This window comes from Anabrus simplex, chromosome 2, assembly GCF_040414725.1.
Source record: "Anabrus simplex isolate iqAnaSimp1 chromosome 2, ASM4041472v1, whole genome shotgun sequence".
Lineage (NCBI taxonomy): Eukaryota > Metazoa > Arthropoda > Insecta > Orthoptera > Tettigoniidae > Anabrus > Anabrus simplex.
Genome location: NC_090266.1, coordinates 1,109,379,673 through 1,109,403,952, shown reverse-complemented (window position 1 = coordinate 1,109,403,952; position 24,280 = coordinate 1,109,379,673). Strand labels below are relative to the sequence as shown.

The following is a 24,280-nucleotide window of genomic DNA, read 5'->3' as shown; positions in this document are numbered from 1 at the left end:
GAGAATTGTTATATATCAGATGTTGGATATGACATTGCTATATTGTGCAATACTGCTGACATTTCTGTCAAGTCATCGCCACGTCATGGCTACGTCATCGTGCGTATTTAGCACTGAGCTCAGATACTCAGGCCGCCCCAGGGGATTTCACCATTACATGTAATACTTGTCGCGTAGTGGGAGTAGGTCATTGTTATTTCTGGAGGTTACGTAGGTGTGCCATGCTGTGCCTATATAAGGTGGCTGCACATTTTACAGTCAGTCATTAGTTAAACGGAAGCAGTACAGTGAAGAAGCCAAAATGGATAAGTGAACAGTCATTATTCAATTGGAAGCAGAGGCCCTAAGTCGGTCAGTCGACGAGAGTCAACGAGTGGGAAAGAGATGGAGAAGACTCAGTGAGCTATTAGTCTTTGGTCATTGAGAGAGTGAGGCCAAAGTTGATCGGTCACTTAGTTGAAGATACGGACGCAAAGACTTACCATGAAGGGATACAGGACAGACTTACAAAGAAGTCAGATGATATGGAGAAGAAGCAGTCACATGGATACATCACCAAATTAGGCGTGACACATCTACAGTAAACACCAGATCTAAGGAATACGTCGTAATTACACTCAAAGTGTTGAAGGTACAGTCAAGTGAAACAGTGAGGGATATATTTTGTATAAATTGTTAAATGTCCGGTCAAGAAGAATTCAAATTCATGCCTAGTTTCTTTCAGTTGAAATGTCATACTTTCATATTCTCATCTGTTTTATCGCAACAAGACTTACTATTTTTTATATACAATTTAAAGAATATATTTTGTTTTATCAAATGAATTCATAGTATTATTTCAATGACAGTAAAATATCTTAACCTCAAAATTAATGAGGAAACCGAACACCAATCTCCTTTTCACAGAACTTATATGGTATGTTGTCAAAAGTAAGCTTATTACTCCACACCCTGTAAGTATGGAATATTCTCAAAAGTAGGTAGAAAATCACTATCCTTGCCATCATAATTTGGATAGGAATTCTTAGTCTAGCTAGAAAAATTATCATGTACAATGAATGAACCTTGTAGATTATTATTAGGTTATTAGTTACTGGTTATATTTCACGGTTAATTTTTTGACAATTTATTCCTTGTAATGTTTCTTAAGCCTGCAAATTCACTTCAAACTGTCGGAAGAGTAAATTCGGAAACTACTCATATGATATGAATGATATATTTACAGTTACTACCCATAGCATGCAGGTACAAAGTAGACTGCAATCATTATACTTGGTAAAAGAGTGTTTTGTCGAGAAAAGTTCAAATATTGATATTCAAATTTCCATAAACCTTGCCAAAAATGTTATTGCCCTTATTTTTGTAACCGGTACTACAGCAGCCACACCAAACACAGTACAGGGAGGAAAGTAAGAGCAATTACACAGTACCAAAGACCACTACACACTCAACAAAACATCAGCTGAACTACGCGGAACTCCGCCGATAACACCACTGGTAAATATCAGTAGGACCAACTTGACGATAAGAAACCTGGAACGTGGGAAGGAGCTGTGAGCCTACCAAGGGCATGGAGATGGCTTAGGTTGCAGTTTCCGGAATAATCAACCGTGATCCTTGGTTTTCAAATATATTGTTTAAAAATCGTCAGTACAAATTAACTACCGGAACAAATTCAGCTGTACACCAAATCTAGATACACACTACACATTGTGTATGTTCATTGACAAACTACAATATAGGTGTTCTTAGCTTTGCCTTAAGTTCTAAGAGTTAACCAGGTGCATCTCAGTACAAATCAATTTCGACAAATACGATATAGAAGGTAAGAGGAAGCACAACATATTTTAGAGTGAAATCAAAACTTGCTCTTCACATCCTAACAAGAATTGGCGATTAGGGCAAACTCCTGTGATACGCCAGACGAAAACTGAATGGAACTTAAAACGGACAGGAAGAAACAGCGCTTACCCCAAGACAGGCCATGCTGGTACCGAGGAGACGTTCACGACGTCAAGACCAAGACGGCACAGAGACATAAGACCTCAGACTGCAGACCCCAGACCTCCTTGAAAAGGTGCCTAGCTCCTTATAAAGGGGACCCTGGCCTTGGAGCAGCCAATCAGAACACAGGAGCTTGCCCGGTTTTCCAATCACAACACTTACTTCAGTCGCGAAGTTAAAATAACTTTCTCGAATACATACGGTCGCGAATCTTCCATTTCCAGAATAGTCAGAACATACTTTCTAGAATACATAACTAACAAAAAGCAACACACCCTGTTCAAAAATTCATGTGACAACTTTCTGGACAGTTCCAGTAAATATAGAGATGAAATCTAGTTGTTACAAATACCATATGTTACCAAAATATTTACACTGTACAGGTTAGGTAGTTACATTGAATACAAATAAAATAGTTTATCACCATATTTCAGATCATACAGTAAGTACTAGTTAACAAGGTTTACAAATAAAGTCTTCAATAAATACTTTCCACTTCCAATATATTCTACTCCTGTGACAATTTTCATAAATAAAGATATGATATAGTCCATTTTTACGAAAACACCGGCCTGCGAAGATTTTCCGGCTAAAGTAATTGTATGTGATATACATTACCTTTAGTGTCCTTATGTAAAAAATAATACGAGTTGTTTCGTATCACGTACAGATTTGTCACAAGTCCGTCTCATGTTTATGGTAACGGAGCTTCGTTGTTGTAGATGAGGTTTGGATTGGTTGTATGGAATGCACGTATGGGCATGTCTGAGAGAGAAAATATTGTATTTGCTCTGTTTTGGAGGCGAGTAGGTAATCATACAGGAATACCGGAAGAACAATTAGAACAGTTACAGTTCGCGCATGCGCAATGTCAGACAAGGTCAAAACGCCAAGATCACGTTTCTCCGTGGTCTGAGAGGAGAATCTGAGAACGTGTGTCACACCTTTGTCTTCAAGTTACAACGTGCACTTGAAGTCGATTGAGTGAATCAGTGAGTTAGTTTGTGTTAAAATGGCAAGTGGCAGTGATGTTCGCAGGCGAAAATGTGTGAACAATCCCAACTCTTTCTGTTATGTAGCCTATGTGGCCAGTATACAACTGAAGGCCAGAAGGGAAATACTACGCCATTTATAAAAAGCCTGTACTTGGCATATTTTAACATGAAGTTGTGTGATCAGGATAACAATTTCGCATCCCATATTGTGTGTAAAACCTTTGCCGTCACTGCCATTCGGAATCCCAATGGCTTGGCGGGAACGAATGTTATTTTTGTGTACTGTATGTAAAGTGTCCGGGTTCAATACAAAACACAAAAAGCACATTTTGTATCCCTGCTTTCCATCTGCCATAACCCCCGTACCACATGGACCCGATATTCCTGTCCCAAAACCACTAATACAGTTACCAGAGTGTCTCTTCCTCATCTTCAAGTGCGGAAGACGGTAATGATGACACCTTTGTACCGGATGTTGAGGATAAAACTCCACGTCATTATAATCAGTGTGAATTAAATGATTTGGTGCGTGACCTAGGCCTCACTAAAGAAAAGAGTGAACTTTTAGGATCATTTTTAAAAGAGAGAAAATTTTTACTTCCTGGGACAAATTCATATTGTTACAGAAATCGGGAGGAAGAATTCCGGCAGTTTTTTATTCACGAAGACGAACTTGTGTTTTGCTGTGATGTCCCTGGCTTGATTCGTCGTCTTGGAACTATTTACAACCGGGCGAATTGGCCGTGCGGTTAGGAGCGCGCAGCTGTGAGCTTGCATCCGGGAGATAGTGAGTTCGAATCCCACTGTCGACAGCCCTGAAGATGGTTTTCCGTTCCGCCCGCTTCCTTCCCATTCCTAGGCCTTTCCTATCCCATCGTCGCCACAAGACCTATCTGTATCGGCGCGACGTAAAACAAATAGCAAGCAGGAACTATTTACCAAACAAAGGACTGGCGTCTATTTATTGATACCAGTAAAAGAAGTCTCAAAGGTGTTCTTCTGCACAATGGAAATAAACTTGCTTCAGTGCCAGTCACCCATTCAACATCTCTTCGTGAAAACTATCACAATTTATGTATGGTGTTGCAGAAACTGAACTACAATGAACACAGATGTTGCTGTGCTGTGATTTAAAAGTGTGCGGTACCATATTAGGGCAGCAAGGAAGATATACAAAGTTCCCATGTTTTCTGCGTGAGTAGGACTCTCGGGACAGGGATCGTCACTGGTTAGTGTCTAGTGGCCCAAGAGGAAACAGTTTGTGTCTGGAGAAAAAAACATTGTAAATCGGCCCTTTCAAGGGCGTTAATTGCCGGGGGGGGGGGGGTTACGTGTAGAGTTTGGATAGAGGCAGTCCCTGCTTTCGTTACCTCTGTCAGAAATTTCCAGGACTGTCGGATGCCAAAATTAAGGAAGGCGCTTTTGACGGCCTCCAAATTCGGAAGCTTATAAAGGATCCGACATTCAGTACGACGATGAACGAAACACAGCTACAGGCATGGGAATCATTCAAGGATGTTTGTAGCAAAATACTGGGCAATGTTAAAGATGTCAACTACCTACAAATGCTGTACAACTTCCAGAAATTGCGTAATGAATGAGCTTAAAATTATATTTCCTGCACAGTCATCTGGATTATTTTCCTGAAAATTTAGGAACACTCAGCGAGGCGTGGCGATCGGTTTCAACAGGATCTAAAAGAAATGGAACGAAGGTATCAGGGGCGATGGGACGTCTCCATGATGTCAGATTACTGTTGGTGTCTCGTGCGAGATAACACTACCGAGGAACACAGTGGGATTCGAACCCACGATCTCCCGGATGCAAGCTCACAGCGAATTATTTGTAAAAGAAACGTTATCTGTACAAGCCTTTGTGTCTTATCTGCTAATTCTTTCCTTTATTTTCCTTAATTATTAACATAATTTTTGGCGGAAATAAGCACCAAATGCCGTTCGTCGCGGCTAACCGATTTGTATAGCGCTACGGCAAGTAATAGTGGAGACTTTGCCTGTGCTGTGGGGAAGGGTAGTAGGGGTATAATGTTTTTGCCAAGGTCGTGGACACTGAGTTATAATTCATCCGTATGCCGCACGCATTCGTCAGTCTGGCAGCCTCTTCAGTGTCTGTTAGTTCTTTAGTGTGTATTAAAATACTAAATAACTTTTAATTGCATGATCATGCCGTACTTCTATTTAATTGTACCGGCTGAGCTAGCCGTGGAGTTAGGGCCGCGCAGCTGCGAGCTCGCACCCGGGAGATAGTGGTTTCGATTCCCACTGTCGGCAGCCCTGAAGACGGTTTTCCGTAGTTCCCCATTTTCACACCAGGCAAATGCTGGGGCTGTACCTTAATTAAGGCCACGGCCGCTTCCATCTCATTCCTAGGCCCTTCCCGTCCCATCGTCGCCATAAGACCTATCTGTGTCGGTGCGACGTAAAGCAAAATAGTAGAATATTTTTTTACAATTGGTTTTACGTCGCACCGACACAGATAGGAATTATGGCTACGATGAGACAGGGAAGGGCTACGCGTGGAAAGGAAGCGGCCATGGCCTTAAATACGGTGCAGCCCCAGCACTTGCCTGGTGTGAAAATGGGGAACAACGGAAAACCGTCTTCAGGGCTGCCGACAGTGGGATTCGAATCCACTATCTCCCGGATGCAAGCTCACAGCCGTGCGCCCCTAACTGCACGACCAACTCGCCCGGTATTATGAAGATAAAGTGCGTGTATTCAGTAATTGTGACCGGCGAGTCATTACTTTTTCGTTGATGTAATTGAGGTTGTGAATTAGCCTCTGTGAGCTATTGTTAGCGATGTTGCCGGGCTGAGTGGCTCAGACGGTTAAGGCGCTGGCCTTCTAACTTCAACTTGGCAGGTTCGATCCTGGCTCAGTCCGGTGGTATTTGAAGGTGCTCAAATACGACAGCCTCGTGTCGCTGAATTTACTGGCACGTAAAAGAACTCCCGCGGGACTAAATTCCGGCACCTCGGCGTCTCCGAAAACCGTAAAAAGAGTAGTTAGTGGGACGTAAAACAAATAACATTATTATTATTAGAAATTTCCTCCAGCGTTCTGCAACCACTCGGAGACAGCGGCCTTCACCTCCTCATCGGTCTGGAAACGTCGATCACCGAGCTCCGTTTTGAGCTGACCAAGCAGATGAAAGTCACATGGCGCTAGGTCGAGACTGTAGGGTGGATGTTGCCAGACCTCCCACTTGAAACGCTGCAGCAGTTCTGTCGTTTGGCGGACCGTGTGAGGTGTTGCGTTATCGTGCAACAAAATCACACCGGCGCTCAATTTCCCCCGGCGCTTCTCTTTAATCGCTTTACGCAACCGGTGCAACGTTTGACAATACGACGCCGCGTTGATCGTCGTTCCTTTCGGCATGAATTCCACGTGCAGCAAACCCTCCATGTCAAAGAACACTGTCGCCGTAACTTTACCGGCTGAAGGTTGAACCTTGGCCTTCTTTCGTTGTGGTGATGAGGGGTGCACCCATTCCATTGATGTTCGCTTCGTTTCGGGGGGTGAAGTGGTGGGTCACGTTTCGTCGCCTGTGACGATTCGCCGCAGAAACCCGTTGCCGTCTGCTTCATAGCGTTGCAAAAATGCCCGGGAGGATTGGAAACGTCGTCCCTTGTGCTCATCGGTGAGAAGACGTGGGACCCATCTTTGACACAGCTTATGATATCCAAGGTCCTCGTGAACAATGGCGACCACACTGCCATGCGACATGTTCAGCTGCGTCGCGATTTCTCTCAGTTTAATGCGCCGATTCTGTCTAATGATCGCATTCACACTGTTGACCTTTGCACAGGTCCTGGATGTTGCGGGCCTGCCTTCACGATGGTTGTCCGTGATATCCGTGCGTCCGGCTTCGAATTGCTGACACCACTTTACGATACCTTACCGGGAAATGACCCACTCCCCATACACAGCACTAATTTCACGATGAATGTCCGTGCAATTCTTTCTTTTGGCCCATAGGAATCGGACTGTCACACGCACCTCATATTTGGAGTGAACGTCCAGTTGACGCGCCATTGCATTTGGCCGCTATTCACACAATACTAGACGGGACGCCACAGCGACCTGCCTAACAGACGTGTGGGCTGTGTCTGTCCCTTTCTCCGCTGTGCCCACTTTTGCGACACACAGCGCGCTGCTGCGGCGCGTTAGTGAAACTAAACTTTTGATCCACCTATGTATAATTTGCTTTACGTCGCACCGACACAGATAGGTCTTACGGCGACGATGGATTTGGAAAGGCCTAGGAGTGGGATGGAAGCGGCCGTTGCGTTAATTAATGTACAGCCCTAGCATTTACCTGGTGTGAAAATGGGAAACCATGGAAAACCATCTTCAGGACTGTCGACAGTGGTGTTCGAACCCACTATCTCCCCGATGCATGCTCACAGCTGCGAACACCTAACCGCACGACCAACTCGCCCCGTGCAGAGAAAACTGATATTGTTCTTCTGATTCTGTATACGAAGGGTTGACGACATTTTGGTTCAGGTAACATAAATACATAGCCCATAGAATCAGTGGCGAAGATGTGGCGAACGACGATTCTCAGGGCGCCTATTTTATCTTTCACACACCGATAGGGCGTAATCGTTATTATCATGTAATCTATTATGTATTCTTTATAGGAGTACAATAAAGGGATAATTTTATAATATAATCATTTTATTTTATAATAATCCATACTTTTATTTTATTACATGATTTTATTATAAAGATAGTTGCTATCTATTGACCTACCTTTCACATAAGTACTTCACAAACCACAGTAATGAACCTTCTGATGAATATCACCTGTGGGTGGGGGACGCAGACGATGAATTCACACACCGTATCCCCTGCCTCTCGTAAAGGTGACTAAAAGGGGCGATCTAGGCACGGAAATGGATTGTGTCTTTGGTACAATGAATTGTACCACTGTGGATGGGAGGGTCTGAATACATCCACAGGTAATCTCTGCCTGTCGTAGAAGGTGACTAAAAGAGCCATGTGGCCATCGGTCCCCTCTTTATTTTCTATCTTTTCTTGAGGGTTGGTTGTAGATCGAATCAAAATTTGATGTGCGTGCTTCTTGGGGAGGGGTCTATTGCGTGTGCGATCATGCTCGAAAGTCCAGACGGTATCATTACCTGTCGGATGGGAACGCCATGTACTTAGCAATAGTATCGGTCTGGTAGCGCAGGTCCGCACACAGCCGAATGCCAGAAGAGCATATTATCATTTGTTTTTACTTTTTACAATCTATATTTAGTATTACTGTGTATTACTTGAGCGCCTCATTATACTATAAACTTCGATTTTAGATTTTTATGAACCGACCGCTCCTGAGATAAATGTTAGTCTGGGACTCAGGCGTGAACCGGTACACCACGGCGTTGCCCCTATTGTTGGGATTTATTTGAATGTGTAGGGGCAGCATCTAATAGTAGTTGTATCATGGTGCCCAAGCTTTAGGGGCCTTAACCGAGTGTCGTGAGACTTTATCTTAGTTGTGGTGGCATCATCTAGCACACCCATCACCGTTGATCTCCAACTTGTAAGGCTCGTTTATTCTCTTTGTCCTTTTAGATGATTTTTAGACCCTCATTAGCATATTCGAGATTGTCATTTGTTTCCGAACGGGGCTAAGCTTGACAGTTAGATAGTTATCGATCAGCGTTAGTCTCCTCTAGACTAGCAATGATGCCTAACTTACAAGGGGATTAAATGTTAGTAGTTTCCATTTATTAAGATAGTGATTGTTATATATGATTTCATCAGGCTCCACATCATTTTAACCATTCATTGGCTAATTATAGGCAAAAATTAATAGGAACTTCAGGATTTGGTAAACATTGTACTGAGCACCAAATTCGATTAAGTTACTAGGAAGAGGAATGGAACTGTGTAGACTAATTTTCTTTTTAGGCAAGGAGACTATTTTCGTTGCTGTGTTCTTCTTCTGCAGTGGTTTGTGAATTCAATATTATTTTTTCAAGTGTAACGTAAATTTGAGGTCAGTAAATATGGAAGGTTTACGTTTATTACTGTGTAGCTCGCTAAGTTGAGCGAGTGTTTTGGTAGTTTGAAATTATATAAAATGGTAATTCGTTTAAGAAGTGAACAGCAGTATGATAAGGCCTAGACCGACCATTATAAACATTTTTGTGCTATAGGATGAGTCCTCTTTTCATGTTATTAGTAATGAAGTCAGACAAAGGTGGGAAACAATCCAAACGTTGACATGCGGAAGGAACTGTAGAGGAGAGGCCTCTCACTTTAGAGGATTAGATGCGGGTCTTCACTTAACGGTGAACAGTTGGACAATACTAGACGGGAGTCAACCAAGTGATTCGCACAATGTAATGCTTCTTTGGAGCAGAAGCTAAATCAGTCTACTGTTTCGTTCGAGCAGAAGCTCAATCAATCTAGTGTTTCGTTGGAGCAGAAGCTCGAACAGTCAAATATTCCGATGGGACAAACGTTAGACAAAATGCTGGCTGCATGGATACGAATAACCGGGAATTAAAGGAGCAAATAGTTCAAGTACAGGAGGCATGCCACAATACCAGGGATGAACTAAAGGGACACTTCGATTCATTTATAACCAATATCACGAGGATCTTACGGTTTAGGACCGAAGCTCTGGCTGACCGTACCGAAATTATGGAAATATTCGTGGCAAGCATGAGGGAAATTAAGACCCAGATTTCTGCCGACCGTGAGGAAGTGAAGGCGTAAATTGAAAGTGTTCGGGATGACTGTCGAAAGGGATGAGAAGTGGTTCGAACCCAGAAGGGGCGCATATCACTTGAACTGATGATCAGCTGGCTCAGGTCAGCAAGGATATTGAATCATGCGGGGCAGAGGTGAACATACTCGCGCCGATTTCGGCCTTCTGAACTGACTTAAAGGCCATTAAGACAAGTTCGGCTGGTTTACCATTACCGCAAAACCTTTGAGTTAAACGTGACGATCTTAGCCGTAGGCTCCAATTTTTTGAGGGCCTGAACGACAAACTGGTCAAGGTAACCGAAGTGCTAGTGGAACGAGATAGGCAGACCGAAGAAACGGAGAGGAGGATGTGTGAGGAATTAGAAGACTGCGTGGAACGACACTTCAAAACCAAGTTTATAGTGGACGAGGAAGATGGATGAGGAATTAGAAAACTGCGTGGAACGACACTTCAAAACAAACTTTATAGTGGACGTGAACGCCGTCAAACTAGAGGAACTTAGAACAGAGGTGGTGTTGTTAAAATCTCAGGGAGATCGACCACGAGCGAGACAGGATTTCCAACTGAACTACCGGCGTTCGAGACCCTAGTAAACGAGAGCGGACATGGAACAAAAGAGGAGACGCTGCCAGCTGACATGACGGGATCGAAATTTGATATAGGAGACGGGTCTTTATCTCTATCGAATTCCGTATCAACCTCAGTAGTGCACGCTATGAAAATGTCTGACGACAAACCTCCCAAGTTCGATGCCAGTGGTCAGATTACTCCAAAATGGTTCCTTCGGAAGGTCTCGAATTATATACAAGAGAACAGAAATCCGGCAGAGCGGAAGCTGCGAACAGTAGAGAAATTCCTGCGGGCATCGCCCGCAGTATGGTTTTAGGCCTTGTTATACAAAAATACTGGAGTATGGAGGCCCAGCAGAACGTCAGGCTGGAACTGTACTCGAGACGTTACTCGGCGTCCTCACCCACAAAATATGTGGAGTATTTAACATCGCAGTTCTACAATATGCACGAACTAGCCAATCTGGTCTGTGAGACTTAACTGATCAGCGCCATAGGTAGACAGCTATATTTCGAGATACTACTTATGTTGATAGCTTCCAACGTACGTACGGCGGTATAGGCGGAGACTCTGTTACGGCAGATGGACCAAACAACCCTCCATTCAAATCAAAGACACCTATATCCATAGTACCACAGGTTAACAACCTTGAGATGGATACAGTTTTGGGAATAAACTCTACCAGAAATCAGGGGACAGGTAGAGATCCCCAACCCAGGAAATTGTTTGATCCAGGATGGCAGCCCAAGTAGAGGAACAACCGAGGAGCCTATGCGGAAGGCAACAAAATTCAACACCGGGGAAATATCCAAGGAGATAGCTTGGATATGGAGGAAGCCGAAAGACGACAGGCCATATCCAGATTGAAACTGAAAGGATGGGAGACCCTACATGCATAGAGGCGTCAGGACGAGTCTCGAAAGAAAGGCATAAGGAGGCCCAACAGTACTTGGTGGAAAGATGGAAGGAGGTCATTCATAGTCTCGACGTTGAAGAGGGCACTCCAGGCATGAACAGCTTACCGCAACAACAGTCACGAAATTGTAGCCATCTAAATCCGAACGCACCTCTTTTCGAAACAGAACGGTCGCTTGGGGCCAGGGAAAAACAGTAGACTTTGGATAGGACGAAGAAGGTGAGGGGGCAGATGATGCAGAAGAAGATGAAAGGGAAGAAGAGGTCCAGATCATTGACTCACCATCAGAAGTGAAGTCGTGCCCTGGATGCGACAAACGGATTCATAGATATTATCCGCCAAAAGCAGAGAGAGAATGAGGAAATCAGGGAACAAACTCAGCAGTTACGGGAAAATATTAATTGCCTCAGGGGCATAAAGGACGCTCTGTGTAAAATTATGACACAATAATAACGTGCAGATATGTAAATAATGCATGTTGCCACAGAGCTTTTAAACTGCGTATGTGAAATAATGCACCCTGATGGCCTAGACTTCATGTCATAATGTGATATACCAACGGAACATTCGAGTCTAGCCTAACTTACAATTTCATCACAAGCCGTTCAGCTACGTCAAGGTTTGGCAGGACATGGCCTGAACGAAGAACAAGAGTGCAGACTGATATCCCCATGGGCAATAAAAGGGCCCATGCAGTAACAAAAGGTGTGTGTGGAAATTCTAGGCGGAGGGGCTTTATTTTTATAAGGAACTTAGCCCGAGCTGAGATCATGGGAGACCGCCCGGCCATTTATTGTCAGGTGCAAAGAGGCCTGAAAATTTCACTCTACTCAATCCCGTCAAGTATGCCAGAAATACTAGGAAACAAGGCGAATGGCCGCTGCGGGCCTCGGGGTATATTGTTACCAAGGCAGTAGCACTTTCTCCGAGGGAAATATTCAAACTCCAGCCCACTCCAAGAACAAATCCAAAAATTCCGTTACGCCCTCAGGAATTTACAGTAATGCCACCTTAGATTCTACGAGGGCGTAAACTAGCTAACTTGACAATTAATGATAAATTAATCATTTTGATTACAGAGTCATGGTCATTGCATTTTTCAAAGTTCATCGCCATAAAAACTGCAATAACTTCAGTAATTTAATGTTTCAATTTCTGAAAATGAACCCCAGATAATTCCTGATTGGTTAAATTCAAAAGACCGCATGGAAGAACTCGAAATGTCCGCGAAAAGGCGAGGGCACGAATTTGGTCCTAACTTTTGAACCAACGATCGATTAGGAATCAAACTACGTTAAGAAGGTCAATAATCACATCTCATACGAGTGAGCCACACTTTCAACACGCGGCTCAGTCTGCAGACATCGATAGGGGAGACCTACAGGCTCCCTTTCCGACATGATCTCGAGTGAACACGGAAAAGTCGCGGAAGACTTCAACTACTACTACTACTTCTGAACTGTCCGTCGCGGGGTAAACCCTTGCTTGTCAACTGACCGCTACAAGCAGTGACGGTGAACATTTCAGTATCGGGGTTTACAGGTGGACGCCAGGCGCTGAACACAGACAATGTCCGTGAAATACAGACAGAGACTCAGTCTGCATTTACTCATCAAATTACGTGGTATATTTGTGCATATTCTGATTTGGGTAGACATACGCTTAGTCATGGGGTGGCACGTTTGAACGAAGTTAGAGTTACCGCGAGATTAATTCACACCATAGATAGGGAGTAGAGAAGGTGATAGTCATTCCCAGCATCCGCTTGGAGGAGAGACTGGTTACGGTCCCACATACTGCGGTATAGCCGAAATATTTTATACTGTGAGACACAGTAGGCCTAATCTTTTGGAGAGGTACCTGGTCAGCGAAACGAACACTAGCCGGTGGAGACACAAATATTCCGGGAGTGCGCGCCGTATCTTATCGCAGGTTCCTTGCTTCGTACAGATTCAGTGAGCAATCATATAATGAATACTGTTGCCTTTTCCTGCTTTAAAAAATATCTGTTTTTGTTTCTCATTCATTGGTGATATAATCCTGTAAATATAACTTATGTGGTCTTTTTGGGGGAGAAAACAGTCCTGTAAGGATTTTTCTTTTTTTTTTACAATTTGCTTTACGTCGTACCGACACACATAGGTCTTATGACGACGATGGGATAGGAAAGGGCTAGGGGTAGGAAGGAAGCCATTAAGGTACATCCCCAGCATTTGCCTGGTGTGAAAATTGGAAACCACGGAAAACATCTTCAGGGCTGCCGACAGTGGCCTTTGAACCCATTGTCCCCTAATGCAAGCTCATTATTGGATCCATACTTTCTTGGAATATGGTACCAACTTATTCATTAGCGACGTAAGTCAGAACAAACAAAAACATTTATTAAAATGCGAAAATTCTTTCATACTGTGTTAACTTGAAGAGTACTCTGTGTAAATAAAAAACTAAATTCTGAAAAATATTGAACGGTGACAGCGGAATGAAAGACTGAAGTTGCGGGTAATTTTCTCAGAACTGCTAATATTGAGTTACGGCTCTATTGTTCTCATCTAACGAAATGGCATCTACGCTTCTGATAAAGAATAATAATATTGTCCTTGGAGTGTGTCTCGTACAATGTTGTAGCTACTATCGTAGAAATGGGAGCCAAGAATGCATCTGTGTGGAAAGAACTTGAGGTTACATACCTAAACACTGCAAAATCTTTGCAATTAATGAAGAAAAGACTAGGTAAAAAAAGATGGGGAATCTGCCACCTGGGCGACAGCACTAAATGCAGATCAGCGGTGATTGATTGATTTTCCTAATTCTCTCAATCAATCAATCAATCAATCAATCAATCAATCAATCAATCAATCAATCAATCAATCAATCAATCAATCAATCAATCAATCAATCAATCAATCAATCAATCAATCAATCAATCAACATTGATCTGCATTTAGGGCAGTCACCCAAGTGGCAGATTTCCTATATGTTGTTTTCCTAGCCTTTTCTTAAATGATTGCAAAGAATTTGGAAAATTATTGAACATCTCCCTTGGTAAATTATTTCAATACCTAATTCCCCAACTTATAAACGAATATTTGCCCCAATTTGTTTTCTTGAATTTCAACTATATCTTCAAATTGTGATCTTTCCGACTTTTATAAACACCACTCAAACTTATTCGTCTAATAATGTCATTCCGTGCCATCTCCCCACTCACAGCTCGAAACATACCACTTAGTCCAACAGTTCGTCTTCTTTCTCCCAAGTCTTCTCAGCCCAAACTTTGCAACGTTTTCGTAACGCTACTCTTTTGTCGGAAATCACCGAAATCAAATCGAGCTGCTTTTCTTTGGATTTTTTTCCAGTTCTCGAATCAAGTAATCCTGGTGGGGATCCCATACACTGGAACAATACTCTACTTGGGGTCTTACCAGAGACTCGTATGCCCTCTCCTTTACATCCTTACTACAACCCCTAAATACCCTCATAAGCATGTGCAGAGATCTGTACCCTTTATTTGCAATCCTATTTATGTGATTACCCCAGTGAAGTTCTTTCCTGCCGGGCGAGTTGGCCGTGCGCGTAGAGGCGCGCGGCTGTGAGCTTGCATCCGGGAGATAGTAGGTTCGAATCCCACTATCGGCAGCCCTGAAGATGGTTTTCCGTGGTTTCCCATTTTCACACCAGGCAAATGCTGGGGCTGTACCTTAATTAAGGCCACGGCCGCTTCCTTCCAACTCCTAGGCCTTTCCTATCCCATCGTCGCCATAAGACCTATCTGTGTCGATGCGACGTAAAGCCCCTAGCAAAAAAAAAAAAGATCTTTCCTTATATTAACACCTAGGTACTTACAGTGATCCCCATAAGGAACTTCCAGTCGGGCTGAGTGGCTCAGACGGTTGAGGCGCTGGCCTTCTGACCCCAACTTGGCAGGTTCGATCCTAGCTCAGTCCGGTGGTATTTGAAGGTGCTCAAATACGTCTGCCTCGTGTCGGTAGATTTACTGGCACGTAAAAGAACTCCTGCGGGACTGAATTCCGGCACCTCGGCGCCTCCGAAAGCCGTAAAAGTAGTTAGTGGGACGTAAATCCAATAACATTATTATTATTATTATTATTATTATTATTATTATTATTATTATTATTATTATTATTATTATAAGGAACTTCCACCCAGTCTACGCTGAAATTAAAACCGAGAGGACTTTTTCTATTTGTGAAACTCACAACCTGACTTTTAACCCCATTCATCATCATACCATTGTCCGATGTGTATCTCACAACATTGTCGAGGTATTTTTGCGGTTGCTCACAATCTTGTAACTTATTTATTACTCTATACAGAATAACATCATCCGCAAAAGGCCTTATCTCCGATTTCAGTTCTTTACACATATCATTTATAAATGTAAGAAATCATAAAGGGTCAATATTACTGCCTTAAGTAATTCCCCTCTTAATGATTACAGTATCAGATCAAGCTTCACCTACTCTAATTCTCTGAGTTCTGTTTTCTACAACTATAGCCACCCATTCAATCACTCCTTTGTCTAGTCCAGTTGCCCCCATTTTTTCCAATAGTCTCCCATGATCCACCCTATCAAATGCCTTGGATAGGTTAATCAAGATACAATCCATTTGATCTCCTGAATCCAAAATATATGCTATATCTTGCTGGAATCCTACAAGTTGAGCTTCAGTGGAATAACCTTTCCTAATCCCAAACCGCCCACCCTCATCGGAGGGTCTACCTTACAAGGGCTGCACTCGGCTGGAAATAGCCACACGAAATTATTATTATTATTATTATTATTATTATTATTATTATTATTATTATTATTATTATTATTATTATTATTATTATTATCCCAAACTGCCTTCTATCGAACCAGTTAATTTCGCAAACATGTATAATATAATCAGAAATAATGCTTTACAATGCTTACATGTAATGCATGTCAAACTGACTGTCTGTAATTTTCAGCTTTATGTCTATGATCCTTTCCTTTATACACAGGGGCTACTATAGCAACTAACCATTCATTTGGTATAGCTTCTTCATGCAAACAATAATCAAATAAGTACTTCAGATATGGTACTATATCCAAACCCATTGTCTGTAGTATATCCAAAGAAATATTACCAATTCCAGTTGTTTTTCTAGTTTTCAGCTTTTGTATCTCATTGTAAATGTCATTGTTATCATAGGTAAATTTCAATACTTTGTTAGTATTAGTCACCTCCTCTATCTGGACGTTATCTTTGTAACCAACAATCTTTACATACTGCTGACTGAATACTTCTGCCTTCTGAAGTCCTTCGCACACAGATTCCGCTTGTACATCAATGATTCCTGGAGTGTCCTTTTGGAACCTGTTTCTGCCTTTACCAATACACACGCTTCCATTTTTCACTACAATTTGTATCACTCCCAATTATGCTTGCCATCATGTTATCCTTAGCTGATTTCTTTGCTAGATTTAATTTCCTAGTAAGTTCCTTCAATATTTCCTTACTTCCACAACCATTTTTAACTCTATTTCTCACAACGTGAGCAGAATTGACCTCATCAACTTAAATCCATTAGAAATGTCAGCAAACACGCCCCTTTAAACAACAAGCATCATCATCATCAACAAAGGACACACTCCCTACTAAATGTTTACAAGGTAACCATGGCGACCAGATCACGTGAACAAGGAAAGCAACATGGCTGCCAAATAATTACTGGATCGTCACCAGAAACAATTTCCAAACTAATTTAGGTTTACATGATTTCCGTGACACTTTTCCATGATTAAACATGAATTACAAGAAAGTTTTCTAATCAATACATTTCCAGACTGTTAAATTAAATGAGAGCCTCGAAAATAAAGCCTAATACCAGTACACCAGTACCGGTACACATTTAAATTCTTGTACCAATGATTATTTTCCTTTTTTCCACTTAACGAGATTTAGATTTAAACAGTTCGTAATCCTTAAGCTTGATATGGCGACGACATCAGTAGAGTTCAATTCCAGCAATCAATAAGTGAAACAGCTACTTACGATATTCCAAAGATACGAGTATAAGATGTAGAAACACCCAAAAACACGGCGTATCGTCGAGTGGCGATAGAATCAAACTGGTTCATACATGTGCACCATCCTTTCTTCTTGTTTTACTTAATTCTTTTTAAACTTTAATCTAACGATTAGAGCTCGATATTTCTAGTCCAACGATCTCAGAAGAACAAGAGACAGTCAAGTTATTGTCGCTTCACACACAGCTCGACAAACGACGAGTCAAGTAGAACCCCGCATGCGGCCAGATAGCACCACCCTGCAGGTAGGCGCGCTCACTGATGTCTAGCGCTCACGTCAACCATGCGCACTACCAGGAGTCAGTAGATACGTTAGGAATTAATGAAATACCTTTTAAGGTCACCAAAATTAGTCTCGCATGTTAATGGGTTTTGATACGAATTTCCACAGTGCTAGATAGCCACACCAATAAGTGTTATTTTCGAAACAGGTTATAAATACGTTATAACAATTCTGAAATTTATAAACAAAGTATAAAAAATCCCAATGTATATAGTATTGAAAGTTGGATTAGATCAGATGATGGGTTTTTGAGTAACAATGTCTTAAAATTGACGTATGGTTGAAAACATAAACAAAAATAATATAATTACAAATTCAGAACCTAACATAAAATAAAACTTAAAATGAAGCGAGGAAAATGATGACGTCATTGTATTTTCTCTAGGCCTATTGGTTAATTGATGAACAACCTCCAAACTCGAGTACATGTAATAATTTGGTCAACAGTAAACGATATGTTTTAAAATGCTGATTCCCATCACACTTTATTCAGAATGTTAATCTAGAAGGAGCGAGCAGGGGCCCAGGCAGGTTAGCGTGGATACCTCGAGATTGAGCTAATGAGACCAAACCACTGCTTCATTGACCGCAAATCTCCTGTGATTGCTGGGGAATTTCTCTGAGTGGGCACAATTTTATCATAGTGACCGCAAACGTCCGGTGACTGCAAATGTCCGTGACAGCAAATATTCGGCAACCCACGCAAGTCTGGGGTGGGTACACATGCTGTCTCGTGGAGGCTTGCTCGTCCCCTCGGACGATTTCATTGAAACGATCACTAAATTGGAACCGATATTTGCTAAAGTGCACGGACTAACGGATTTGAATTAGGGAACCATAACTTGTGAACAATATGTGTGTGAAGCTCAAGAGACGTTTTTCTGATGTAAATGCACAAGTATTGAAAACATGCTAACCTTACGCCGTTTGCTTTCGTTGTCCGCAAAACAGTGGGTAATCTAAGAAAGTAGAGGCTGCCTGTAAGCCAAAAGCGAGAGTGTGGCATTTATCAGCAAGGTACCGTAAATGTTTTCAAGGTGAAGACATATTCATGACCGATATATTATTTTAAACTTCACGTACAAAGCCACGGGACTTTACTTTTTACGCTGAACTCGGAAATAAAAACTTATATATTCTGTCTCGCTTTCGTCGACTACGTTTCGAACCGTGGTCCTTTTGATGAAAATCAGTTAGGTAGTGAATATACTAGACTGTTCCTGATTTATGAGAACGGAAAGAAAGACATATCATTCATTTAATGCTATTGTTCCAAGACGTGTAATGATAACATATCGCACCGTCTTCTGTATGATGTCACTGTGAAGTGTTAAGCAAATGAACAATGTTTGTGATAAATAAACTCCATTTTTAAGCCACAGTGAACTGCAGATTCCACGCATTTCGTCAACATCATCTTCCTTAAGGTAAGTGTGAATAATAATTAGTACCAGGTGTATGCATAATTTTTTCCAGTTTTGTGGTAAACATTTAATTACAATGGAAATTCAATTTTTGTTTATTCAAAATATTGGCCATAGGCTTCCACACACTTCGCCAATCTTTCAGGTAAACTATGAATACCATGCCAGAAAAAGTGCTTGTCTTTTGCGGCAAACCATTCGTCGAGCCCTTTTCCAACTTCCTCGAAATTGCTGAAGTGCTGTTCTGCGAGCGCGTACCCCATTGATGCGAAGAGGTGACAGATGGCGCCAGGTCGGGGCAGTACGGCGGGTGTGGAAGGATGTCCCATCCAAGCAATTTGAAGGTGTCTTTCACTAGTTTTGCTGTGTGAGACGGCGCATTGACGTGTAACAAAATCACTTTACCATGTCTTCTGGCCCATTCCGGTCTTTTGGCGATAGCGTTGTGCATTAACGGTTTCGCCGGGCTTCAAGAGTTTATAATACACAATACCGCTACCAGAGCTCGCACTGTCTTTCACATTGAAATCGCCACGTTTAAATTGTCGAAACCATGTCTCACATGTTGTAAGCAATGGACCGTGTCACCATATGTTTCTACCAGCAAACGATGACTTTCCACAGCCTTTTCCTTTTAATGAAATAAGAAAAGCAATGCGTGCCGCAAATGTTCCTTTTCAGACACAAACGTCAACATGATCACTGAACGATACAACACAGATGCTAATATTTGGCGGACTCAGCTTGTGTATGTTGGTAGGTTAATGTCAGACGAACAAACTGACGTATGGGTCAAATCTGCGTACTGTTTGCTGGCGTCATCTCTTAGTGAAACCGGGAAAAGACTTATGCCTACACCTGGTATATTGTAGTCTTGTTAGTTCCGAATTTGTTGAATTAGACCTAAAATATCGCGCATTTCTAGTACCTCTTACATTGCACGATTTTATAATTTATGTTGTACAGAATAACTGTTTCTGTGGAATACATTGGATGATGTTCGTAAATTTTAAACTATCACTTCGCTGTGTTATTACGGTGTAAAACATTACCTGCGCTAATACAGCCTGCCGTCAGCGGTTACCAGCGATGCTCCATGGTAACGTCACAGTGGCAGCCCGTGATTAACCTTGGAGACACCCAGGCTCACTTTGTTCTAGGCCAGGGGTTTAAGGCCGGATGCCATTCCTGACGCCACAAGATGAAAATCTCAACTCAGGATCGACTGCGATTAGAACCTCACCCTTCTGGGTGGGAAGCCGGCAGCCAAGCTTGTAGTTTTAACTGACTGTTGAAATCGTGATCATAGCCACACGTTCTCCAGTTTTACATGGAATCCGAGCCACAGAGATGTGACATTTCATTTGAAACTTCGCGTTTACATTGGTGGGTACTCGTCTGTCACGCCCTTCCATGGTAATATTCCGGCTCCTTGGCTCAGAGGTCCACAGCCTGTTTCCTGTTTCAAGTGGGTCAGGAATGGAATTAATGGAGACCCATCTAACGGCGAGGATGAGAACTGCACCGGCTGCTAAAGCCCGTCGCACTCCTCTGGGGCAATGATTAATGACTGACAGAGGAAATAAAATGCTATTGGAGAGTGTCGCTGGAATGAAAGATGACATGAAAAGCCGAAGTACCCGGAGAAAATTCTGTCCCGCCTTCGCTTTTTCCAGTACAAATCTCACATGGAGTGACTGGGATGTGAACCACGGAACCCAGCGGCGAGAGGCAGCCCGAGCCACGGAGGCTACAGTGGTCAATGTAACGGTTTTAAAATTTCAGAGGGCTCCAGGTTCAAGTTATGGGTCGAGCATACGGATTAGGCCACTGCTTTGTAGTGTCTGGAACTTGTGAGAGTAATGGCAGTGGACAGGGCTCAATAGTATGTAAACAAACTGACCTTAGTATTCTTTATAAATCGTTTAGTAGGATCGAATTGATCCCAACTGTTTTGCAAGTCAGAGTAAGTATTGGAGCGCCAGCAAAATAATTGCAATTACACGGCAACGCGAAATTTAGGTGCTGTGCATTTCCGGACCAAGGGTAAGCTTTAGTCTGGTTTATACTGAGGTAGGGGCGACATGACAGCCTTCCTCCTCGTCTTGTGCAGTACGGTACGATGTTACTCATTAAGGATCCAGTCAGCATCCAGTTAAATGACTTTGACAATATAAATTGATAATTCCAGTTTTTACTTCTCTCTTGGTAACGAGAAGGTGTTTTACTGTTGCAGACCGGTGTTCGCAGTCCGAGCTTGGCCCGCAAACTCCCGAATGGAACAGCAGCAATTCCACAAGACGGTCCTCAGGAAGAACAGGACATCGCTGGCAAGCGCAAAGACAGAGGTTTGTTTTATCCAGAACTTTTCTTCAAGCCCTTGTAGAGTAAATAATAATAATAATAATAATAATAATAATAATAATAATAATAATAATAATAATAATAATAATAATACAACCTCATTACATATTTTTATGCCTTCGAATATCTGTGAAAGAGTTGAGCGCTTCTATGATCCTCCATTTGCAGCTAAGACTGTGCCTTCTGCTGAAATGAAATGTCGCATGGCTTTTAGTGCCGGGATATCCCAGAACGGGTTCGGCTCGCCAGGTGCAGGTCTTTCCATTTGACTCCCGTAGGCGACCTGCGCGTCGTGATGAGGATGAAATGATGATGAAGACAACACATACACCCAGCCCCCGTGCCATTGGAATTAACCAATTAAGGTTAAAATCCCCGAGCCGGCCGGGAATCGAACCCGCGATCCTCTGAACCGAAGGCCAGTACGCTGACCGTTCAGGCAACGAGTCGGACTGCCTTCTGCTTATACGGGTCTTCAACCGAGTTAACAAGAACTATACGTTCGTTTTTCATTGGCTTCACACGGGCCATGCACGTTCACTGAAAATACAACCCTACCATTGCTTCCTTCTGCTAGTGCCAGCGATCATTTTCACCATTTTCATCTCTGTTACGCCATACACTACGGCGCTACAGCTCTGACGGGCCTTGCCCTACTAAGGGACCACTGCTCATCCACAGGCCTTCAGATTACGAAGTGACGCATGGTCAGTGCGACAAAGCCTTTCGGCCGTTGTTCTTGATTTTATTGACCGGAGCTGCTATCTCACCGTCAGATAGCTCCTCAGTTATTCTTATGTAGCCTGAGTTGACTCGAACGAGCCCTCAGATTCACGTAAAATCCCAGACCTGCCCGGGAATCCAACCCGGGAATGACGCGGGCACGCTACTCCTAGACTGCGTGAATGGCACTTAGATAACCCCACACTAATAGAACAGTGTTAAAAACTAAAATATGAAAAATGAATTATCCTTTACAATCTTAGATGTGGGAGAAAACATCGACACATTCATGAAGTATGGGTATTCCCATTATTATAATAAACTATTGGGGAGCAGGGTGAGAGTGAGAACTTTACCGAAAGCCACACAGAATAACTAACAATAGATCTGTTAATGACGCATGGCGGGCGAGCTGCCCATCTGTGGGAGTGTAGCTTTACCGAGGACGAAATGTCATTTCGAAGACGGCACAAATACCCAGAGGGAATAACCCGAAGCTTAAAATCCCCGACCCGGCCGGAAATCGAACCTGCGATCCATGGAACAAAGACTAGCCGGTTAACTCGGTAGCCATGGAGCCGGATTACTAGGGCTAATGATGTCCTTTTTAAAAGTAATGATTTTTGTGAAAAGTTACCAAATATGTTGTGAGTAACAGGCTGTGACACGTGTTTCTTAACGCACAGAGTGAACTCTTACGGTAAGTACATGACTTTCTGCGCTAGCCTTTTAGTTGACCTTTACGCGCGACCCTATGTTTTTTTTCGGTGATAGGAACACTAATTTTTTTAATTATAACCCGCCGACCTTACAGATTTGAACTCTAGAGACTTACTGTAGATTTTTACAACAGTAGGAGCTATTATGGCCACAGTAATATATTTAACACATTTTTTAATTTATAGGATGTTCTCCAGTTATCAAAAAATCGTAATTTTTCGTCTCCAGCCAAAAAGTAGACCAGTAACCTTAAGATCGTTGATTTGAAAATGCATGGTATCGCTGGCTCGAAGGTAGGTCTCCCTCATACAATATACAGTATACGGTAGGTATACAAGAGGGAGGGGGAGGAAGGGGCGAAGTTGTAGAAGACAGGAGGGCCAATGTTTTAAGGAGCAGGAAATTTGACGGCCAAAGTAGGGAGCAGAGTTACTTTTATTCCCAATTTCAAACCTTACCCGACCGAGCTCGATAGCTGCAGTCGCTTAAGTGCGGCCAGTATCCAGTATTCGGGAGATAGTAGGTTCGAACCCCACTGTCGGCAGCCCTGAAAATGGTTTTCCGTGGTTTCCCATTTTCACACCAGGCAAATGCTGGGGCTGTACTTTAATTAAGGCCACGGCCGCTTCCTTCCCACTCCTAGCCCCTTCCTGTCCTATCGTCGCCATAAGACCTATCTGTGTCGGTGCGACGTAAAGCAAGTAGCAAAAAAAAAAAAAAAAAAAAAAAAAAAAAAAAAAAAAAAAAAACCTTACCCGCAACAACCCACCAATCACAGCTCGGCTCCCTCGGGTAGGTTTGAGGATTTTCAATTTATATAGGGATTCTTATGGGTATTGATACCAAGTTTTAAGTTTCTAGTGTGCTCGTTCATTTCACTTTATTTGGAACGCTGAGTATGCTACGTTTGTTTTGTCGACAGTGCTGGAACTGGATTGTAAGCAATGGGTCGCAGTCTGTGGATTGCTCATCGTAGCTGCTGCCCTTGGTGTTGGAGTGGGTGTGCCTCTTGCCTTGGAACTACGCTCGTCACGACTCTTAGAGGCCCGGCTACAAGTGGTGCGCCGAATCCTGCGCGAGGTGCCTCTCGTAGACGGGTGAGTCAGTTGCTACATACATCCACAGTACACACAGACAGTTCTTGTCCCGCACCGACACGAGGCTCAAGTGTTTGTTGGAGCAGCAACCATTCATCCCAGGGAAGAGCCCATCAACTTTTCCCGAACACATCAGTCCGTAGAGGCCGGCCAAACTACTCCCTACGATCGAATGGCAGAAGAGTTTCGTTGTTTTATTTAAACTGTTTCTACTACATAACAAGGAATTCAGTGTCCCAGTTGAACTCCCGCTTCTCACAATTGTATACGAACGTGTTATCAGCGTCCATTATTAATCCCAAATATTTGAGTTTTATTTACCGTCTTAAGTTCATCTTTACCGATCTGTAAAATTCT

General features: G+C 42.7%; 1 protein-coding gene across 2 annotated transcripts in view; it reads left to right on the top strand.

The window, feature by feature from the left end:
- Positions 1-24,280, top strand: part of LOC136863319 (dipeptidase 1) — a 174,306-nt gene that overhangs the window by 15,698 nt on the left and 134,328 nt on the right. For both annotated transcript variants that reach the window (XM_067139704.2, XM_067139703.2), the window contains exons 2-3: positions 21,256-21,367; positions 23,749-23,923. In XM_067139704.2, the coding sequence (XP_066995805.1) occupies positions 21,256-21,367; positions 23,749-23,923 (287 nt within the window). The remainder of the gene's footprint in view (positions 1-21,255; positions 21,368-23,748; positions 23,924-24,280) is intronic.